This window comes from Lepisma saccharinum, chromosome 1 (assembly GCF_977018435.1).
Source record: "Lepisma saccharinum chromosome 1, izLepSacc3.1, whole genome shotgun sequence".
In the NCBI taxonomy this organism is placed as follows: Eukaryota; Metazoa; Arthropoda; class Insecta; order Zygentoma; family Lepismatidae; genus Lepisma; species Lepisma saccharinum.
In genome coordinates this window covers 112,075,776-112,094,857 of record NC_139229.1, presented here as the reverse complement: position 1 = coordinate 112,094,857, position 19,082 = coordinate 112,075,776, and the positions used below count along the sequence as shown (strand labels likewise).

General features: G+C 36.2%; 1 protein-coding gene across 4 annotated transcripts; it reads right to left on the bottom strand.

Annotated features, from left to right (window-relative positions):
- Positions 1 to 349: 349 nt before the first annotated feature.
- On the bottom strand, positions 350 to 18,517 carry LOC145999351 (uncharacterized). Of its 4 annotated transcripts, XM_083136297.1 has the most exons (4): positions 18,382 to 18,470; positions 15,485 to 15,601; positions 3,962 to 4,599; positions 350 to 1,315 (listed from the first exon to the last, which is right to left on the bottom strand). In XM_083136297.1, exons 3-4 carry the CDS (start codon positions 4,276 to 4,278, stop codon positions 526 to 528), a joined length of 1,107 nt encoding a protein of 368 aa, XP_082992423.1. In that variant the 5' UTR covers positions 4,279 to 4,599; positions 15,485 to 15,601; positions 18,382 to 18,470; the 3' UTR covers positions 350 to 525. The 4 variants fall into 4 exon arrangements, 2 of the variants coding, with proteins under 2 accessions (XP_082992423.1, XP_082992418.1); XM_083136292.1 differs by lacking the exon at positions 15,485 to 15,601 and having other exon boundaries at positions 18,380 to 18,470; XR_014443376.1 differs by lacking the exon at positions 350 to 1,315 and having other exon boundaries at positions 3,122 to 4,599; positions 18,380 to 18,517.
- Between the last annotated feature and the right edge of the window lie 565 nt (positions 18,518 to 19,082).

The window sequence follows — 19,082 nt, the reverse complement described above, 5'->3', positions numbered from 1 at the left end:
TATGTAGGAGAAAAGTTTCAGACAGCAATGACTTACATATGTGCTCTTTGGCACAACCTACTTTTCTCAACACAACTCATAAATTAATCCTTTATGCAACTTTTAAAGGCACAAATTAGTTTCTCCAAACTCAAACTTCCACACTTATTTCCAATATTCTAAATGTCTTCCTCATCCTCCTGTAAAACAATTCAAATTCAGACCATATTTTGAAATGCACTTCTAGACATTTCTCATTACGAGAATATAGTTATTGCTGTTATTCGTTCCTTACAGCAGTTTAGTGGAAATTTCAGACCAAAGCAACAAGCGATACGAGCCCATTCAGTCTAAAGCAAAACATTCACAATGCATGCAGACAGACCCGAGGCGATAAGATGCATGGTATTGAGAACATGACCCAGTCTGAGCAACATGCAAGTAACAAGTGACATGTGCAGCTTGTCCTGTTGCATTGATTAATGAGGGCTCGCTTCCAAGCAACATGAGTCGCCTGTTGCTTCAGTCTGAACTCTCCCTAAGGTTTCAACTTGTCAGAGAAAGATTTAATGTACTAGTCTTTACTGGGATCCTACCCTCTTGGTGAAGCTTAGTGTGCTGCTTCAGACTTCCACTCTGCGAGAAAGACTTATTGCACAAAGAACACTTAAAAGGTCTCTCGCCAGTGTGGATTCTGTTGTGTTTCACTAAATTACATCTTTGGGAGAAAGATTTTTTACACAACTGGCACCGATAAGGTCTCTCTCCTGTGTGAATTCTTGTGTGGATCCTTAAATACACACCCTGAGAGAAAGTCTTTTCACAGTACGAACACCTGAACAGCTTTTCTTTTGTATGAATTCTCGCATGCATTTTAAGATGCCAAGACTGCGAGAAAGATCTGCCACACTGGCTGCACGTAAAAGGTTTCTCCCTTGTGTGACACACAAGCCTGTGCTCTACGAGAGTGCTTCTTTGCGAGAAAGATTTTCCACATTGGCGGCACTGGAAAGGACTCTCTCCAGTGTGAATCCTGATGTGGTTTCTGAGGTTGCACAAATGTGAAAAGCCTATTACGCACTGTTGGCACTTATAAGGTTTCTCTCCCGTGTGTGTTCTGCTGTGCTCTACAAGAATGGACAATTGCGGAAAGCACATATTGCAGTCTTGACATTTAAATATGCTGTTATTTCCATCCACTTGATTTTGGGCTTCACTATCTACTTTCTCTTCACACATAGATTCTACACTGTGTTCATTCTTTAGTGATACCTCGCTCTCTCCTGCATTTTCTAAATTTCCTGCATTGCATTCTAAAGTATGAGTTTGTATGTTACTGAAAGATAAAAGTACTTTATCAATTCCTCAAAATAATACACCACAAAATACATATGCATTCATTTCTTACCCAGTATAAGTAAGATTTAGTCAAGCCTGTTAATACAATATATGAGTTCAAACAATGTTCAATTAAAAGCCATCCATTTATATGTATACCCTGAGCCCGACATAAAGACACTTTTTTTTTCTGAAAAAGAGTCCGAAAGCATCAACCATTTCTCCCTACTTCTTCTACTAGATGGTTAGGGAAGTGTAACCTGTAGCTATGTTACATGCTTGTGCATCATGAATTACTAGAGAAAACAAACTTAAAATGTTTGTGTTCATTCAAACTAAAAACATCTCACCTACACACTCCATCAGGAACCCTCTTTACAAGAATAAAAAACAAGTGGTTTCACAATGATGGACACATGTCATTCAGATTTCAACACGATTTTGAGGAAGATAAAAACTGGGCAACTCACTTTCTGTGCAGAACTTAAACATATTTTTTTCATGGATTCTCTTCAAACACAAATTCTACAAATTTACAAGAATCAGAATATATCTACATTAACATACACATACATAAAGAAACTAGAACAGGCAGTTTTGGCAATCATACATGAAACGGCAATGGAAGGGTGATTTAATTATTATTTGCCTTCGCTTTGTTGAAGAATTATCTTACACAGAAATATCGGTAGAAATCTGTTTCATTTGAAGACAATGAGAGTTGATCTGTTTCAGTTGTTACAGCTTAGCATGATATAGTAAAGCTGCATCTGAGTACTGGTTTACACACAGTAATATCTGCTAAGTTCAATGAATAAATCAGCATATATGTGAAGAACAAGTAGGGGAAGGCGGGGCAAGCCAGGGAAGCAGGGTAAGATGGGGTACAGGGTCTTTGCCAAATAAGTGGCCCTATTCATCTGATGTTCTTGGAACTTCATCAGCACATAGTACTCTTTGTCTCTGCAGCTGCTGGTCTCAGTTCGAGACGGTGTTCCAGGAAGAACGGAATGTACGTACATTTTTCACCCTCTGTTGCAATAATTCAGCAAAATATTTGCTGCTGTAAGTTACAATGGAGTTATTATTGTGAACGCATGCTTATATTCTCTGTCCAACATGCTTGTCACATATCATAAAACAGGTTATGTACTTATTTTCAATTCACATATTTCGTGCTACGATCGTGTAACCTGGTAATGTGACATTGGGGCATGATGGGGTACTACCGCAGTTGACAGTAATGTGTTTAGTGAAGCACTTGCCTTATCCAATAACAGACATTTAGCATTCAGCTCCCTCCCTTCAACCTTTTATGCTCAGCCTTCAACATCTCACGTGCCCACATCCAAGCACAAAGCCAGGGGGAAGGATAATGGGACTGATGCCTACAAATATCTAATTAAAATAGTGTATAGTGTTAATGAATTTTATTTCCTTAGCAGGATTAAACATCTTGTGTAATAATTAGTAATATACTGAGAAATTCATCGAGGCTTCTAATCCCCATCCCCACTTTTTCGCCTTTAAATGGTGGCTGCTGATAAGGGTTGAGCCGCTCCCGAAATAAAATCCTGGCTACGGGCCTGCCCACATAATTCCTGTGCAGGTGTGTCAAGCGAAGAAGAAGACGCTGTTCATGTATGTGCTTTGTGTGAAACTTAATTGTTTTAGTAAGTTTACACAATTCTACAATTAAAACGACCACTATATTTTATGTTAATATTCTAACTTAATAATGTTACAATTAAGTAGTATGTAGAGGAAACAGTTAAGGTACTCCGTCTTGCCCCGCATGTGGGGCAAGAGCTCTTTTTTCAAAAATCACAATATATTCCAAATATTAAGCACATCTTTTCAGTTTTCACATTCTTTTTATTAACAAAGAACCATTAAAACTATTTGTGGCAATAAAAATCATATCTGATTTCATTTTGTAATTCAAACATGTGGTCAAACATTAGTCAACCCGTCTTGCCCTGCCATCCCCTACCTCAGGAAACACACTTTCTCTTTCATCATTAAAGTGTAGTTAAGAAACGTATTACTTTTTGTTTATATAGTGCAGAAATAATATATTTAAAAAAACTAAAATTTACAAATATTTGATGTCTGATTTTCCACCAGCAAAAATAGTTTTACAATTTCTTTACTTAATTATATTATTATTATTTTACAATTGCACCACTATAGACATTATTCATTTCTCAGCCACAAAACATGGAGAATTAACTTTTCTGGAAAGTGTTTATGTGAGTGTGCCTTCATCAATTTCATCTAACCATCATTCGTATTCATTGTGATTGGTCAAAAGTGGTGGAAATGCAGTGTTAAGTTAAAAATATAAATACAAAATACAAAAAAAAACAAAAAAAAAACCCTCAAGTATGCTATGCTAAATCAGTTAACAGGAGATTTCTGATTTTGATTGATAAACCTTTCACCAATTATAAATCCTATAACAGAGAAGATATTTATGCCTCTCACTTCCCCCACATATATGTGTGTGTGTTCGTGTGTGCTTGTGATATAGGCTAATTGTAATAAAAGTGATGGAGGGGGAAGTTAACATTCATGAATTTTGATGAAGATAAGAAATTAATGAACAGCTAATTTATTTTTTGAGTATATTTGACACACTTACCTTTCATCCTCTATTTTAATTTTCAATTGTTTCTTGTCTTCTTCTGCAGCTTCATTAGAGTTCATGCAGCACTCATCTGTGTAAATTTCATTTGGAACAATAAACTTAGCTTCATTTTCTTCCATTGTATACATTTGTGCATTATAGTAATCAAATTCTACATCACTGGTGACTGAGATCATCTTAGTATCTTCAAATTCTTCATTTTCATATTCTTCTTTAATTTTTACACAATCAATGAAAAGCGGACACGCCACATCAACAAGTAATGACTCAGTCTTAATATCTTCACTACATTTGAACAATGCACCAGCCATAACAACTTTATCATTTATTTTGGTACACTTGTAAGAATTCTTTAATTTTGTTCCTGCATCAATGTCCTTAGCATCCTCTTCAACATGGGAGACAGTATCTATCCATGACCAGTATATTACTCATGTGTTTCTTAGTAATACTTTTATTATGTATTAAGTTACAATGGCCTTCATCACACACAACATGTGCATTTTCTTCAGTTAATCTTCCATATGGCATTCTTTCTTGGACAATACAGGAATCAACAATTGTAATCAAATTTCTATCATCTTTAGTATTATCCCCTTCCGTTCATTTGTTTAAATCTTGTAGTGCAAACCCTGAAATATCAAAAAATAATATGCAGCCTTTGCTATATAAAAACATAACTGGCTACTATGAGAAAAATGTAAAATTAAGTGTTTTCCTTAAATATGTAAAAATATTTATTAGAGGTAGAAATTAGGAAAATATTGAAAATAAAATGTATCTTAAATCACTACAAACATTACTATTCATAAAGATATTACAAAATTTCAGTGGTAATTTGTCAAACTATAAGTATGTATTTACATATAAATCCTAGCCCTGGTCATAAAAACACTCATTCTTATCTTTATTTAGCCAACAAACCCAGCAATAGGCTACACATACACCCATAGCTTAATTTACAGAAACATAGTTCCATTGAGCTTAGGCATAAAAGTTTTCTGTTAGTTACCCCCACACCCCCAATATGCCTTCATGGCATGGTGTTAAGCACAGGGAGCACTTTTGTTTTGTTTTTTTACCTTTTGAATCTTAACATATACATAAAATCTACATTTGTAGAGATTGCAGGAACTTCGGTGCTCAACTAACACAAAAATTGCCCCTCTTTCAATGAATATAGTTCTGAAATGTAATGAATGGCCCAAAACCGGCCCCAGAATTTTTCTATAAGCACTTAAAGGGGGGGAAACGTGGAGTGATGCTTTCCCTCAGTTAATACAATTCTCATAAAGCATGCCCATCAATAGGATATTTTACATGCACTTAATCTGTTGTCTTTCACGGCACCCCTTGTCCATGTTTTCATGCTACAATTTCAAAATTTGAATTAATATGAAGTCTTTCCAGAAATCTCAGAATGGGGGAGGGGTTGCAAGTGCCCCCTTGGCCCCTCTCTACAGGCGCCCTTGGTAATGATATTGCAAAACCTTGTCTATTTGCATGAATTTCCATAAGTTCAAGTTTATGTGCAACTAAGTAATGATATTAAAACTGAACAAAACTCCAAAAATGCTTCTAAAACTTCCCCTTTTTTATGTTTGCAAATTTTTACATACATTCGAATTGTGCAGTCAAGGGGACTTCTGTATTGTACACAGGGTGGACTGTGGACAGATTAATGGAAACACACTGCTAAGGGAAGGGTAATTTATTCTGAGTTGGCAGCACTGAACCATCATGCATTTGTTGTAACCATGTTTGTCCATTGAATGTAGTGCCTAAATCAGTGGAGTATGAACTTTTGTGTGCGTGGTTTAAGTAAAGCTATAAAATGGGAAACCTATCAGATGTCCAAAGAGGGCAGATTGTTGGAGTGCATTTAGCTGATGCATCAGTAACGAGCCTGCCACATTATTTGGTGTAGCAAGGGGGGACAGTATCGAAGGTTATGGAAGCATACATAAATCGTGACATGACAACATTAGTGAAGAAAAATAGTGGGCAAAAACCAACCCAAGGTAACAGTGGTCTCCGAGCATTGAAGAGGATTGGCCCAAAGAAGCATAGAACTACAGCAGCAAAAGTGACAGTAGAACTCAATGAACATCCCGCAGATCCTGTTTTCACAAAAACAGTCCGACAGGAGCTTCATAAACTCAACATTAGGGGTAGCACTACCATTGTTAAACCTTTGAACACAATCTCCAAAAGTGGTGCCATGAGCAGTGACTAAATTGTAAATAAATACTGCCAGTATGCACAGACCTGTGTTTTGATACAATCATTTTTGTGTGTGTGATTTCTTAAAAAATACATCGATTCTCATTCTCTCTCTTTTATCACCGCTCCTTTTTTATTTGTGACACGCATTTGTCAAGTACTTTTGTTTTTAGCACTTTGAAGTTCAACTTGAGTTGCATCGCGTTTGTTGGAAGATGTCCATTTTCCCCAGAAATCTAAACTCATTTCTCCCTTATGACAATCACAAGCAAAATTAATATGTTGCACAAACCAGCCCGTGACACCAACTGGACAAAAAACAAACATTTTACACAGTGCAATAACAACTTTATGAGTTTGAGTTGCTATTTTAAGTCCACTTTATGCACAGTAAGGTTAATCGGGACTGGACCTACAGTTTAAAGTGGAATTCGAAATGCTTGTGCCTCCACCGGGTATCGAACCCGGGACCCCTTGATTACAAGGCAATGACGCTACCACTGTGCCATGGGGGGAGGCCCCGCAACAACTTTATGAAAATGCACACAGGCAGTTATGATAAGTAAACGGATAAACAACCTGACTGTGCATTTTTGCGAATAACATTTTAAATAATTTTGATCAATCAAACCAAATAATTGTTAAAAGGACAAACAGTTAATGTTATAATTTTTATTTTTAATTCTAATACGCAAAAAGCGAAGTTTACATTATCAACACTTATTTAAATAATAGTTTTAATTCCAGATGCTATTGTCACATTTCCCATGATGTATGATCAACAAGGAGCACTCGGCTGTGGACGGCAGGGTGCTGTACGGTACAACTAAAAAGTGAAAAAGAGAGAGAGAGAGAGAGAGAGAGAGAGAGAGAGAGAGAGAGAGAGAGAGAGAGAAAAGCGAGAACACTTTTGACCTTTGCGTAGCTACTTGTGCAAACAGCTCCAATAAACAAGTGTCAGTTTTAAAAATTTACTGCCGGTATGCTTTTTGGCATCTTAATTTACTACCAGCATGCCATACCGGCTCATACCAGCCCAATTCAATCACTGGCCATGAGCATAAAAACATGGACCTGTGGTGACTGGAAAAAGGTAACATGGTCAGATGAGTAGTCTTTCTCGTTGTTGGGTGCATGTATGTGTGGCAAACAGATAAGATGAAAACTAGGTACGATAGCTAAGACTCTGCAAACGTTGAAAATACAGATTACTTGCTTGAGCCAAATGTGTGGCCTGATGGAGTAAAATTCTACGGAACTCTGAAGGAAGACTCCGTGATACATTCTAATATAACAAATCGAAAGACGAATAGTGATAACAGTAATTAGTCTAGTGTAGATAGTTTTTCCCTCTATTTTTTTTTTAATATTTTTCTTATTTTCTTTTATTTGATTACAACTTGCCATGGATTCTACATTAGAATGTCTTCCAATTTATTATCAGAATGTTAGTGGTGTCAATACAAAGCCAAAATATGATAATCTTGAAAGTAATATGATAATGAAAATTATGATATATGTGCATTAACCGAAACATGGATGTATGAAGATAAGAGTTATTTTGATAACTTAACCAGTGAATACAGACTTATAAGAAGGGACAGGTCTCCCTCTACTAGTTCTAAAAAGAAAGGTGGTGGATGTTTAATAATAATAACATCTAGAATTCCGTGTGAATTATTGGATTTTAATTCTTATGTTATCGAATGTCTATGGGTCAAACTTACCATTAATTCATGTACAAACATTATTATTGGTTTCCAATACGGCAAGGTATACTGGTTATATTGAAAAACTCAATATGCTGACCAAGGCAGAAATTTAATTTGAAACGTTACGTTTAGTTTATGTTTTAAAATAAAGTAAATTTCTGCCTTGGTCAGCATATTGAGTTTTTTCATATCATGGAAACAAGGCTTAATGGTGTTATAATTGGTTATATTGATCTAGTTATTAATAATTTCTTGTGTTGTAGGGACAAATTAACAATTTTTGATTTCAATGTAAGTGTAAACTGGGGATATTATGATAATGACATTCCTCAGGCCAATTGTTCGCACAAAGCATTCAAAATCATGGAATTATATGACATTCTGCATTGTAAACAATATAATGCTCCATACAACCTCCATAATCCCTTATCTACACTTGATCTTGTGCTCAGCAATCTGTCAGTAATTCAAGTCACAATGATTTCTGCTATATCCAAAGTGGGCGTTTACCACCCACCTCTTTTACTTGTACTAAGTTTTACTGATAGTAATGTTCATAAAACTGAAAATTTATCATTGATCAGTCCTCTTTGAGATATAATTTTAGCAAGGGTGACTTTTTACACCTTTACTATGAATTAAAGAGTAATCTTGAAACTACTGATTTTTCTAATGATCTGGATACTATTGTCGAGTCCTCACACTCTTCTGTACTAATTGCTGTAAACAGAAATGTTCCTAAGATGGTGTATCATAAGAAAGAAAGTTGTTCTCCTTGGATAACACGTAGAATAAAACGCATGCTTAACAAGAAGAAAAGGGTTTATTATAAGTACATTCAAACCAATAAACTTACTTGGTATGCCAAACTTTATTTATTAAGGAAAGAAATTAAGAGAAAGATCAAATATGCTAAGCGTATATATTATAATTATTTAAATTCCTGTTTCGCTAGTGACAAAACTAGTTTTTGGAGACTAATTAATGGGTCACCTCCTAAGCTGTCTATTCTTGTCACATATAATAAAATATTGCATGATGAGAAGGAAATTGCTGATGCATTTATGAGCCATTTCGAGGGTAATTTTTCTAAACTGCAAGACACTGATCTTCAGGAATCTGATTAGTATTCTAATCCTATATTCCCCCCCTGTAATCTGTAAGAAAGATATAATTGATGTCTTCAAGAAAATTAAGGCTAGAAGTAATTCTCGTCTCTACAATATACCTAACTATATTTTCAAAGGATGTAGTGATATACTTGCACCTGTCTTGTGTTTAATTTTTAACAAATCATTAAAAACTGGCATCTTCCCCAAATTATGGAAGGAAGTAACTGGTGCCAATTTAGAAGATAACTGGAAACAGCAAAATTTCTAATTACAGACCGATTACTATTGTTAATATTTTTAGTAAGATCTTCGAATCTCTTATACACAAATCTTTATATTTTAATACTAAGAGTATAATTAATGAATGTAAACATGGGTTTATACACCAGGAAAATCTACAAGTACAAATCTATCAGTGCTGATAACTGATGCTTTTCAATCCTTCTGTAACAAGAGTCAACTAGATGCACCTTGATTTATCCAAAGCTTTTGATAGTGTCAATCATAATTTATTAGTGCAGAAACTTAACAATTATGGATGTGATCCTAAATATTGTGCTTGGTTCATGAGCTATCTTTGTAATAGAACTTTCTGTGCAAGGATTAAATCAACATTTTCAACTCCAGGTAAAATACACAAAGGAGTGCCCCAGGGATCTCCACTGAGACCTCTTCTCTTTGCTATCTATTTGAATCATATTTCTAAAGTAATGAAGGATTCTAAATATATATTTTATGCTGATGATATCAAGATATACACTGAAATAGACACTGATGATAGACATGTTCAGTTGTAATCTGATCTTAATGCAGTCAGTAACTGGTTGGCTAATAGTCAACTTGTAATGAATACAGAGAAATCCTTTATTATCACAAGGAAAATTCAGTGGTGTAGTGAATGTGTAGTGAAAAGAGTTGAGTTATTAACCCTAGAACACTACCGTACGTAAAATTTACGTATGCTTAGCGCTCAATTCCCACCCCTACCTCCCACATCGCACCCACCCACCCCTCTGTATTCCTCGGTCATTCTGTCAGGCACGTGGCAGCACTGTGGTAAGGAGGGTGGAAGCAGTGAACATCTTTAGTTTGTGCGTTATGTGGGACTCTGTACGTCAATAATACGTAGCGATAGTAACAGAAGAAAAATCTTACACGCAATTTTGACGTGCATGAAGTAATAACACCATTTGTATTCTCATAAGATTTGCGTGAATTTTTCTATAATATCTCATTTTTCTATAATATGATCAATATCACAGCGATCAATGGATACATTATTCACACTCACAACTTCTACAACAATCAGGGCAACTCAGAAAAGAGACCATTCTCACGAATTCAGTTCATGCTTCACCTCCATGAGAAGTAGACCAAGATCTGGCAGGAGCAAAGGCTAATAAATCCGGGAGTGTCACAGGAGTTAAGGAAGTCAATTTTGAAGGTACTGGGGAAGGAAGAGACAAGTACAGTAGCAGCCACGTCACAAGGGAACAGAAAATATTGCAGTTTCTGCAACTACAAGAAAAGGAGGATGACAACTACGTACTGCTCCTGTGGGAAGCCAATTTGTGGGACACTACTGTACGTAAAATGTACATATGCATTGCGCTCAAATCCCTCCCACCTCCCACCTCGCACCCACTCACCCCTCTGCCTAGCAGTGCCTCAAGTTGTCTGTCAGACATAAGGCAGCACTGTGGTAAGGAGGGTGCAAGCGCTGATCGTCTTGATTTGGTTTGTTATGTTGGGCACTGTACGTAAATTTTACGTAGCTGTGTCAAACAAGAAATATCTTTTACATAATTTTGACATTTGTAAATTCGATTTGGATACTTAGATTTTGAAAACAAAAGTTTAGAAGCATGCACTATTTTCTTGTAAGTGTTATGAATATTATTATTGTTTGCTTTTCATTGTTCGAACTTTTCGCCTTCATTCTTAATGTACGAACGGGCTTGTCAAGGAAGACCTTCTCTTAAAATATTCTATGTTTTAAAATGAAGAATAAAATTCCAATATAAGGAAAAATAAACAAAATAATGTTCACAATGAATAGAAATTTGTTGTCATGATGTAGAGGTTGTTTTAAAAATAGATTCCTTCATGTACGTAAAATTTACGTAGCGGTAGTTTCATTGTAATATTGGAACATGGTAGTGTTCTAGGGTTAAAGATTTGGGTGTCGTTTTAGACATGAGGCTAGATTTTAAAGATCATGTATATGAAATTGCAAGGAAAGCTACAAAGAAAAGTGCTACTTAATTAACAAATGGTCAAACTGAAACAATCTATTAATTGTTAATTCACTTTGTAAGTAAGGCCTATTTTGGAATACAGTACAACAACATGGAATTTTGCATGTAATAATAATATGAAAGACATACTGGAAAATGTACAGAAAAGATTTGTCTCATTTCTGTATTTTAAATTCAGACTTTTTAGGTTTTATATGAATATTATAATTTGTTAGACAAACTTAATATTTCGTCTCTCTTTGAAAGAAGAAATATCAACAATTAAAATTACATTTTCAAATTAATTAATGGAAAACTTGATGTACCATATTTATTATCTAAAATTACATTAAAGACACGTCATTATGTATTCCGAAACAACTGCTCTGGAATTTCTGTAATTTCTTATTTTAGACATATTTTAATTTTCTTATATCCCAATACTGTCATAATCCACTGGAGCCTAGTAACCTTTTACTGTGATAATAACATATGTAATTTTACTTTTAATGGTTTTCTTAACATATGTGATTACATTGTACTTTTGAAATTTGTATTTTTCTTTATTTTAACAAAATTGGTCTTCTCACTATATTTTTCATGTAGTACACATTTTTTTTTAAATTGTAATATTGTGTATACGTCATCACAAACTGCTGTATTAGGCATGTACGCTGTTTGTCGGAAGTAAAATGAAATCAAGATCAAATAAATTCCTAAAGGGGCATACAATCCAGATTGCCTGCTGTCAACATGAAGGCTGATCTGCAAAGGTTTGAGTGGCTATCTCCTGGTATTCTGTTGGCCCCTTCATTCCTCAGTATGGTAAAATTACGGCCAGTAACTACTTGTCCACTTTAGGTGCACCCGATGGCATAGCTGTTGTTCCCCAACATGATAATGCATCTGTTCACACTGCCAGAGCTGTTCAGTCCTAGTTTACAGAACATGGAAGATAAATGTCAACACCTTCCCTGGCCAGGGCAATCACTGGACCTCACACTGTGGTCGGTTTTGTAGGGTCGATTACGGTGCAGATTTCCTCCAACCTCATCTCTGCAGAAAATACGTGATGTTTTTCTGTAAGAATGGTACAACATTCCACTGGAGACTATTTAGGGCTTGTACGACTAGATTGCACAACAAATCCAAGATGTACTTTAGGCTAAGTCATATTAAGAGGGTATTGTGTAACTTTTTAAAGTGATTTCATTCATCTGTCCACCCCATACAGATTGACAAGTTCACACACAGTTTATCATTTCTTGGCTAGACTAGACTTATTTACGTTACGTAACCATGTAACTATATAAAAAAGGAGGAGAAAATTGACAATACCGGAAGGATCTTCAATTGCTTTAAAATTCGGCATCTCACTAATTTTGGCCTCATAATCACGAATCTGCAGTAAAAATTTGGCAGTCACGTCTAGAAATTGCAAAATAAGTCTAAAAAAGTGGGTCCGTGAACGGAGTATACACCCTTGATTTATGAAGAAAACAACTATTTTTTGCAATGATTAGCGTTTCAAAACTATGTTTATGATCACCCTTAATTTTGCCTAACTTTATCGTGAATGGTTCGTGGGGCAAACATGTTTTCCACCTTTGCGCAAGATGCCATTTTCTCACATGCAAAGAAGGCACCATGCAACGGGTCTCACTTATTGCACAACACTTCAGCAACGTTGTGTTATGAGTACGGTAGGAAGACCGTTGTGCAGAAAGGAAGACGTCTTCATATCAGAAAACATGGTTTTCATGATAGTGTATGGAGAATCATAGCGGTAATTGACAAGCTTATTTTGCAATTTCTAGACGTGACCGCCAATTTTTAACCGCAGATTCGTGATTACGAGACCAAAATTAGTGAGTATACCGAATTTGAAAGCAATTAGAGATACTTCCGGTATTGTACATTCATACTAAAAAGGATAACTAATTAAATTAATTTCAATTATTTCAAACGCAAGAGTGAAAATGCAGAACTAAATGTGTTCCCCAGGGATCAGTTCTGGGACCATTACTGTTTCTTATATATATGAATGACCTCCCCAGCTGCTTGACATGTAAAACCATTCTCTACGCAGATGATAGAACATACATTACTGCTGGAGATCTCAATATACAGGGTGAGTCACAAGTCTCCATGCAAATGGTGAAAACGGTGATTAATGTTTATTTTTCCTTTTCAGGTAGGTGAACCAATGAAAAAGAGATGCCACTAACGGAGGAAGAACGGATTGACATCATTGTTGGCTAGAAGTGGTACCACCCGTCATGTAGCACTACATGCAATGCAACTCACAGATGCAGATAACCCATGACACCGTGGCCAAACTTCTTAGCCGACTAAAACAGGCCTGGAAGACCAAAGACAGCAACAGATGAACCTGTCTTTCTGAATTTCTTGATAAGTTTGGCCATGGGTCATGTGTTATCTGCGTTCTGTGGTTTGCATTGCATGTATGTGCTACATGAGGGGTGGTACCACTTCTAGCCACAAGAATGATGTCAATCCATTCTTCCCTCGTTAGTGACATCTCTTTTTCATTGGTTCACCGGCCTGAAAAGGAAAAATAAACAGTAGTCACCATTTTCACCATTTGTATGGAGACTTATGACTCACCCTGTAGTACACAATAAGAATAATGAAATTAATAGGACATCTACTCAATGGTTATATGAAAATGAACTCATACTTAATAGTAATAAAACTCAAACCATATATTCTTTCTTGAATAAAGTAGGTGAAAATATAAATAAAAAGAAATCTGTCAAGTTGCTAGGTATTCATCTTGATCCGAAACTTACATGGAATGTTCACACCGAACAACTATGTAGTACATTATGTCGTGTAATATGCCTACTCTGTATACTAAAATTGTGTGTAATTGAGAGCCAGATTATTGATGCATACTATCCTTTTTCATTCCATATACAGTGTGGTACAATACTGTGGGGAAACTTCGCTGGTACTTCCATGGTATTTAAATGGCAAAAGAAGGCAATAAGGCATATCAAAGGTCTACCAAACATGACATTGTGTAAACCTATTTACAAGGAACTTAAGATCATGACAGTTCCCTCATTATATATTTATTCTGTACTATCATTCATAAGATAAAACATTTCTCAGTAACAATGAGATCTCCGCCGAACAGATTTCTTCATTTTTACAGAAGAAACTACTTACGGAAATGAGTTTCTGTAGCATTTTGAAAGTTCGTGGATGTATTTTCTTCCATCATGGAATCTATTTGACCGGGAATTGATGTATTTTTGAAGAAAAATATCTCTCCGATGCAGAATTGTAGTTTGCTTTCTCTAAGTGAAGCGGATGTGGCTTCCTTCTTCACCGAAAAATACCTACTTTCGTCTTACTGATTTTGTATATTTTTCCGGGTTCGAGAACCCCACAAACCATGCACGTAGCCACACAAACCATTCATAAATAGCCCCACGAACCATGCATGGCAAGGTTAGATTAGGTTCGGTTCGGTGATGATCCATGATGCAACTCAAGCTGTGGCCGCCATATTGTGTGTTATGGAAGCGGAAAAAGGAACAATAATTACTGCTAATGTGAAAAATTGAAAATATTTTCGTGAAAGAAGTAAATGCCATCTTCAAGATTCTTTTGCAATGCAGAATAGGTAAGTAAGAATGTTAAAAATGATGAAATAAACAAGTGAGAGGTGTTCGGTGGAGATCACATAGGTACCCATTTCTCTGTTTACACAACAGTACAGTTGGCAGCCGACGAGAAGATCGCTGAATGAAGGGTGACGGGGCACAGAGGGAAAGGGAGGGTCAGGTTCATTTGCAGAATTTAGGGGTGGTTGGGGGTGGTCGGGGAGAAGGAAGTCTTGTTTTCTTCTTGGCGGGTCATTGTCAAGCTGATGATAAGAGTTCTGGCGGAAGAGCACCTCCCCCACACGAAAGAGTGGAGTCGCCTGGCAGTACGTCACACCTCTTCTGCCAGCGCTCTTCTCGTCGGCTGCCAGCTGTACATAATTATTATAATACTAGAAGGAGACACGATCTTGACTGTGAATTTCTTAAGACTATGCAAATCCCAAAACAGCTATAGATATACTGGTATGAAATTGTAGAACAAACTACCTCAGGAGATAAGATCACCGACTCTAAATAGATTTCGTCAAAGCATGAAGGGTAACAGTATAATACAGGGGTGACGGATTTCTTCAAATTTACAGGAGAAAGTACTTACGGAAATCATTTTCTGTAGCGTTGTGGAAGTACTTTTGATCTATTTTAATGCGAATACATGTTGCTTTCTGCGAAAATCTCTGTCCGACATGCTGTTTCTGCTGCCACCATTTGATTTCTGCAAAAGAGCACAATGATCCGTGTGTTAGATGATGTAACCCTGTAGTCAGTGTTTCAAACTCCCCGCGTTTTCACTATAACATGACGTGTCGAGTATTTTTATTTTCTTTAATTTTTTTTAACTATGCTTGCCTAACCTAACTTAACCTTATGGAAAATGGTTTTTAAGGCTAACGTCAATGGTTTGTGGGGCTAACATTAATGGTTTGCGATGTATTAGCATAATTTCAAATCCTGGCATGAAAGTAGGTATTTTCCGGTGAACGTGGTTGCAACACTGTATAAATCGACAAAACACTCGCACAATGTGCAATGAACCAGTACACGGTCGCCATAATTTGTGTTACAGAATCGAAATAACAAGTAACAGTAAGTACTCGTAAATGTAAGAAATATACATTATCTTAGTTAGAAATGCATTATTTCACCTTAGTAAATGTTCCGCATTCCAAAATAGTATGTTAGCAATGTAAATAAGTGCAAGATATATGATTTACAGGTGTCACCCCCATACTATACTAATACCACATGAAGAAATGGCTAATCAATAATTGTATTGGTAAATTTCTCGTATCAGACAAACGGGTTTCTTCAAATTTACAGGAGAAATTACTTAACTGCATTCTTTATACTTGTGGAAGTTCGGGGAAGTGTTTTCTCGCATCGTTCATTGAATTTTGCCGGTAAATCATGTATTTTTCAATATAAATGTGTGACCGATCACGAAAGCTCTTGCATCCATTTACTTCCAGGTGGATGTAGTCTGCGTGTGATGACGTAATCCCGGTCAATGTTTAGAAACACGTGTTTTTGTAACTGAAGAAGGTACGTTTCCGCAAATGGTTTGTTGGGCTATGTGTCAATGGTTCGTGGGGCTATGCGAAATGGTGTGTGGGGCTACGCATATTTTTTTTGAAACCCATTTTTGGTAAAATTTCAGTAACCACCAAACGTCTCTAATCCCCTTATTTTTCACATTGATACTTATGTATTCTGCATTCCTAAGGATTTTTGAAGGTGGCATTTCATTTTTTCCACTCAATCTCAATTTTAGACATATAGAGTATTTTTTTTATTTTTGTTCACTTTCGCTTGCGATATGGTGGAGAAATCTTGACTAGCGTTGTCCATGATCAGTGGTTATGCAGTGTTATGGTTTGTGGGGTACTAATCTGATATTCCCCGGACAGATTTCTTCATTTTTACAGAAGAAACTATTTACGGTAATAAGTTCCTGTAGCATTGTCTAACATCTGGAAGGTGTTTTGTGTGATATGGGAATGTTTCCTAGCGGAAATTCAACCATTGACGCATAGCCCCACGAACCATTTCCAGTAAGGTTAGGTTAGGTAGGGTCACGTATAGGTTACAATAGTCAAAAATTTGTTTCGAAAAAATATGCGTAGCCCCACACACCATTCTTGCATAGCCCCACGAACCATTGACACATAGCCCCAAAAACCATTTGCGGAAACGTGCGTTCTTCAGTTACAAAAACACTTTTTTAAAAGAAAAATCGGTACATGTTTACTATCCTTCGGACACATTTATTTATTTTTACAGAAGAAACTACTTACCGTAATGTAGTAGTGTGGAGGATCCAGTGGATTTGAATTTTTACCGTACAAATGTCAAAAATTGACAAAACGAAGAAGTTATAGGTGTCCGGGGAATACGAGAAATTTACCATTGTATTTATAGTAGGCCTATAGAAGAATTTGAAGAGACAATTTGTAATATAAGGTAACTCACTGTACAATTTATATTATTAAGCTATGGTGTAAATTTATTGGAGCGAATTTACAATATAGAGAAAGTCTCCAATTTTGTTAATTTTCGGTATACTAACTAATCTTGCCCTCCTAATCACGAATCTGTTGAAAAAAAAACAGGAGTCACGTCTGAAAATTTGAAAAAAAGCAGATTGATTTTTTATATATATATAGGTGTATATGCGTAGTTTTACGAACAAAAATGTAATCTCCTGTCATTGTGTCCAACCACGCCATTGTTTTACAAGAAAATGATTCATGATGTTCAATTCTAGTACGATCCCTATTTTTTTCGATGAATTTAGGGGTGAAATGAGTGCTAATGGAACCTAACCTAACAGGCCTAACCTAACCTCGTGTGAATGGTTCGTGGGGCTACCCGTGGATGGTTTTTGGGGCTAACGTCAATGGTTTGTGGGGTTACCCATGGATGGTTTTTGGGGCTAACGTCAATGGTTCGTGGGGCTACCCGTGGATGGTTTTTGGGGCTAACGTCAATGGTTTGTGGGGTTACCCATGGATGGTTTTTGGGGCTAACGTCAATGGTTTGTTGGGCTACCCGTGGATGGTTTTTGGGGCTAACGTCAATGGTTTGTGGGGCTACCCGTGGATGGCTTTTGGCGCTAACGAACAATTTTTGTACAATTTCCAGACGTGACCCCCAGTTTTTTTCAACAGATTCATGATTAGGAGGCAAAAATTAGTTAGTATACCGAAAATTAACGAAATTGGAGACTTTCTCTATATTGTAAATTCTTACAAATTTATTTTGTACTGGCAATGTATCATGTACTATATTATATTTGTATGACGCTATTGCAACTTGAGGTTGCTTAACGACAATAAAGCATTCTATTCTATTCTATTCTATTCTGATCATGGATAGGAAGAATGAAAAGTCAACACTTGTGTTTACAAATTCTATTTATCCGGGAAAAGGAATGTCTTGTGCAAACATTGCATATCCCCAGGCATACATAATTTTCACTGATCATAATACTTACACGGTTTAAAATAAAAATCCCATGTTTATAAATAAATGCCTATTGCATATGATTTTTGACACAAACTTAATAGAAGAGAGGAAGTTCAAAAGGTGTGGCGGAAGTTATACCACAGTGGTGGTGATGGTGACCAGCGTTGCCAACCCCTCAGCTACGAAAAGTGCTGTTCGAACTGTGAAATTATGCTAGAACGCCACCCAATTGTGCTAGGGCAGTATTATTATTATTATTATTAATTATTATTTTATTATTATTAACAATATATTTTATTACTATTTTCAGATGTTATATTGTATCCCACCCTAAGATCTATTTATTTTAAGTCGCTTTTTTTTTGCCTTAGGGTCTCTCTGGGAGAGAAAAATGAGAGTTGATGAAGAACTGATGAAATGGTCTATGGACTATGGGATGGAATAAAAACATAATTACATGTCCTTACCTTACCAAGGGTCGAACTAGGGCATGTGGCTCAGTCAATTTGTAAAAATTCTTCACATATTTTTTCTAGCAGATGGGGAGAGGGAAGATGACATGACACAGTATAAGCATCGTTACCTTTCAATTACTGCCGGTGGGGGGGGGGAGGGGGGCGGTGTATCATCTGTTGTATAATTCACAAATATCTTTCATATACTACTGCATTTTTTGCGTTATATGGAAGAACGTATTAATCAATTTCCACCTCCAACAAATGCTCATGCAA

What these genes read in the sequence shown, in the direction of transcription:
- LOC145999351 (XM_083136292.1), bottom strand. Translation starts at nt 4,278, where the DNA reads ATGGCTGGTGCATTGTTCAAATGTAGTGAAGATATTAAGACTGAGTCA. An exon ending in ATTAAAATAGAGGATGAAAG is followed by an intron (nt 1,316 to 3,961) that starts GTAAGTGTGTCA and finishes TTTATCTTTCAG; the next exon opens with TAACATACAAACTCATACTT.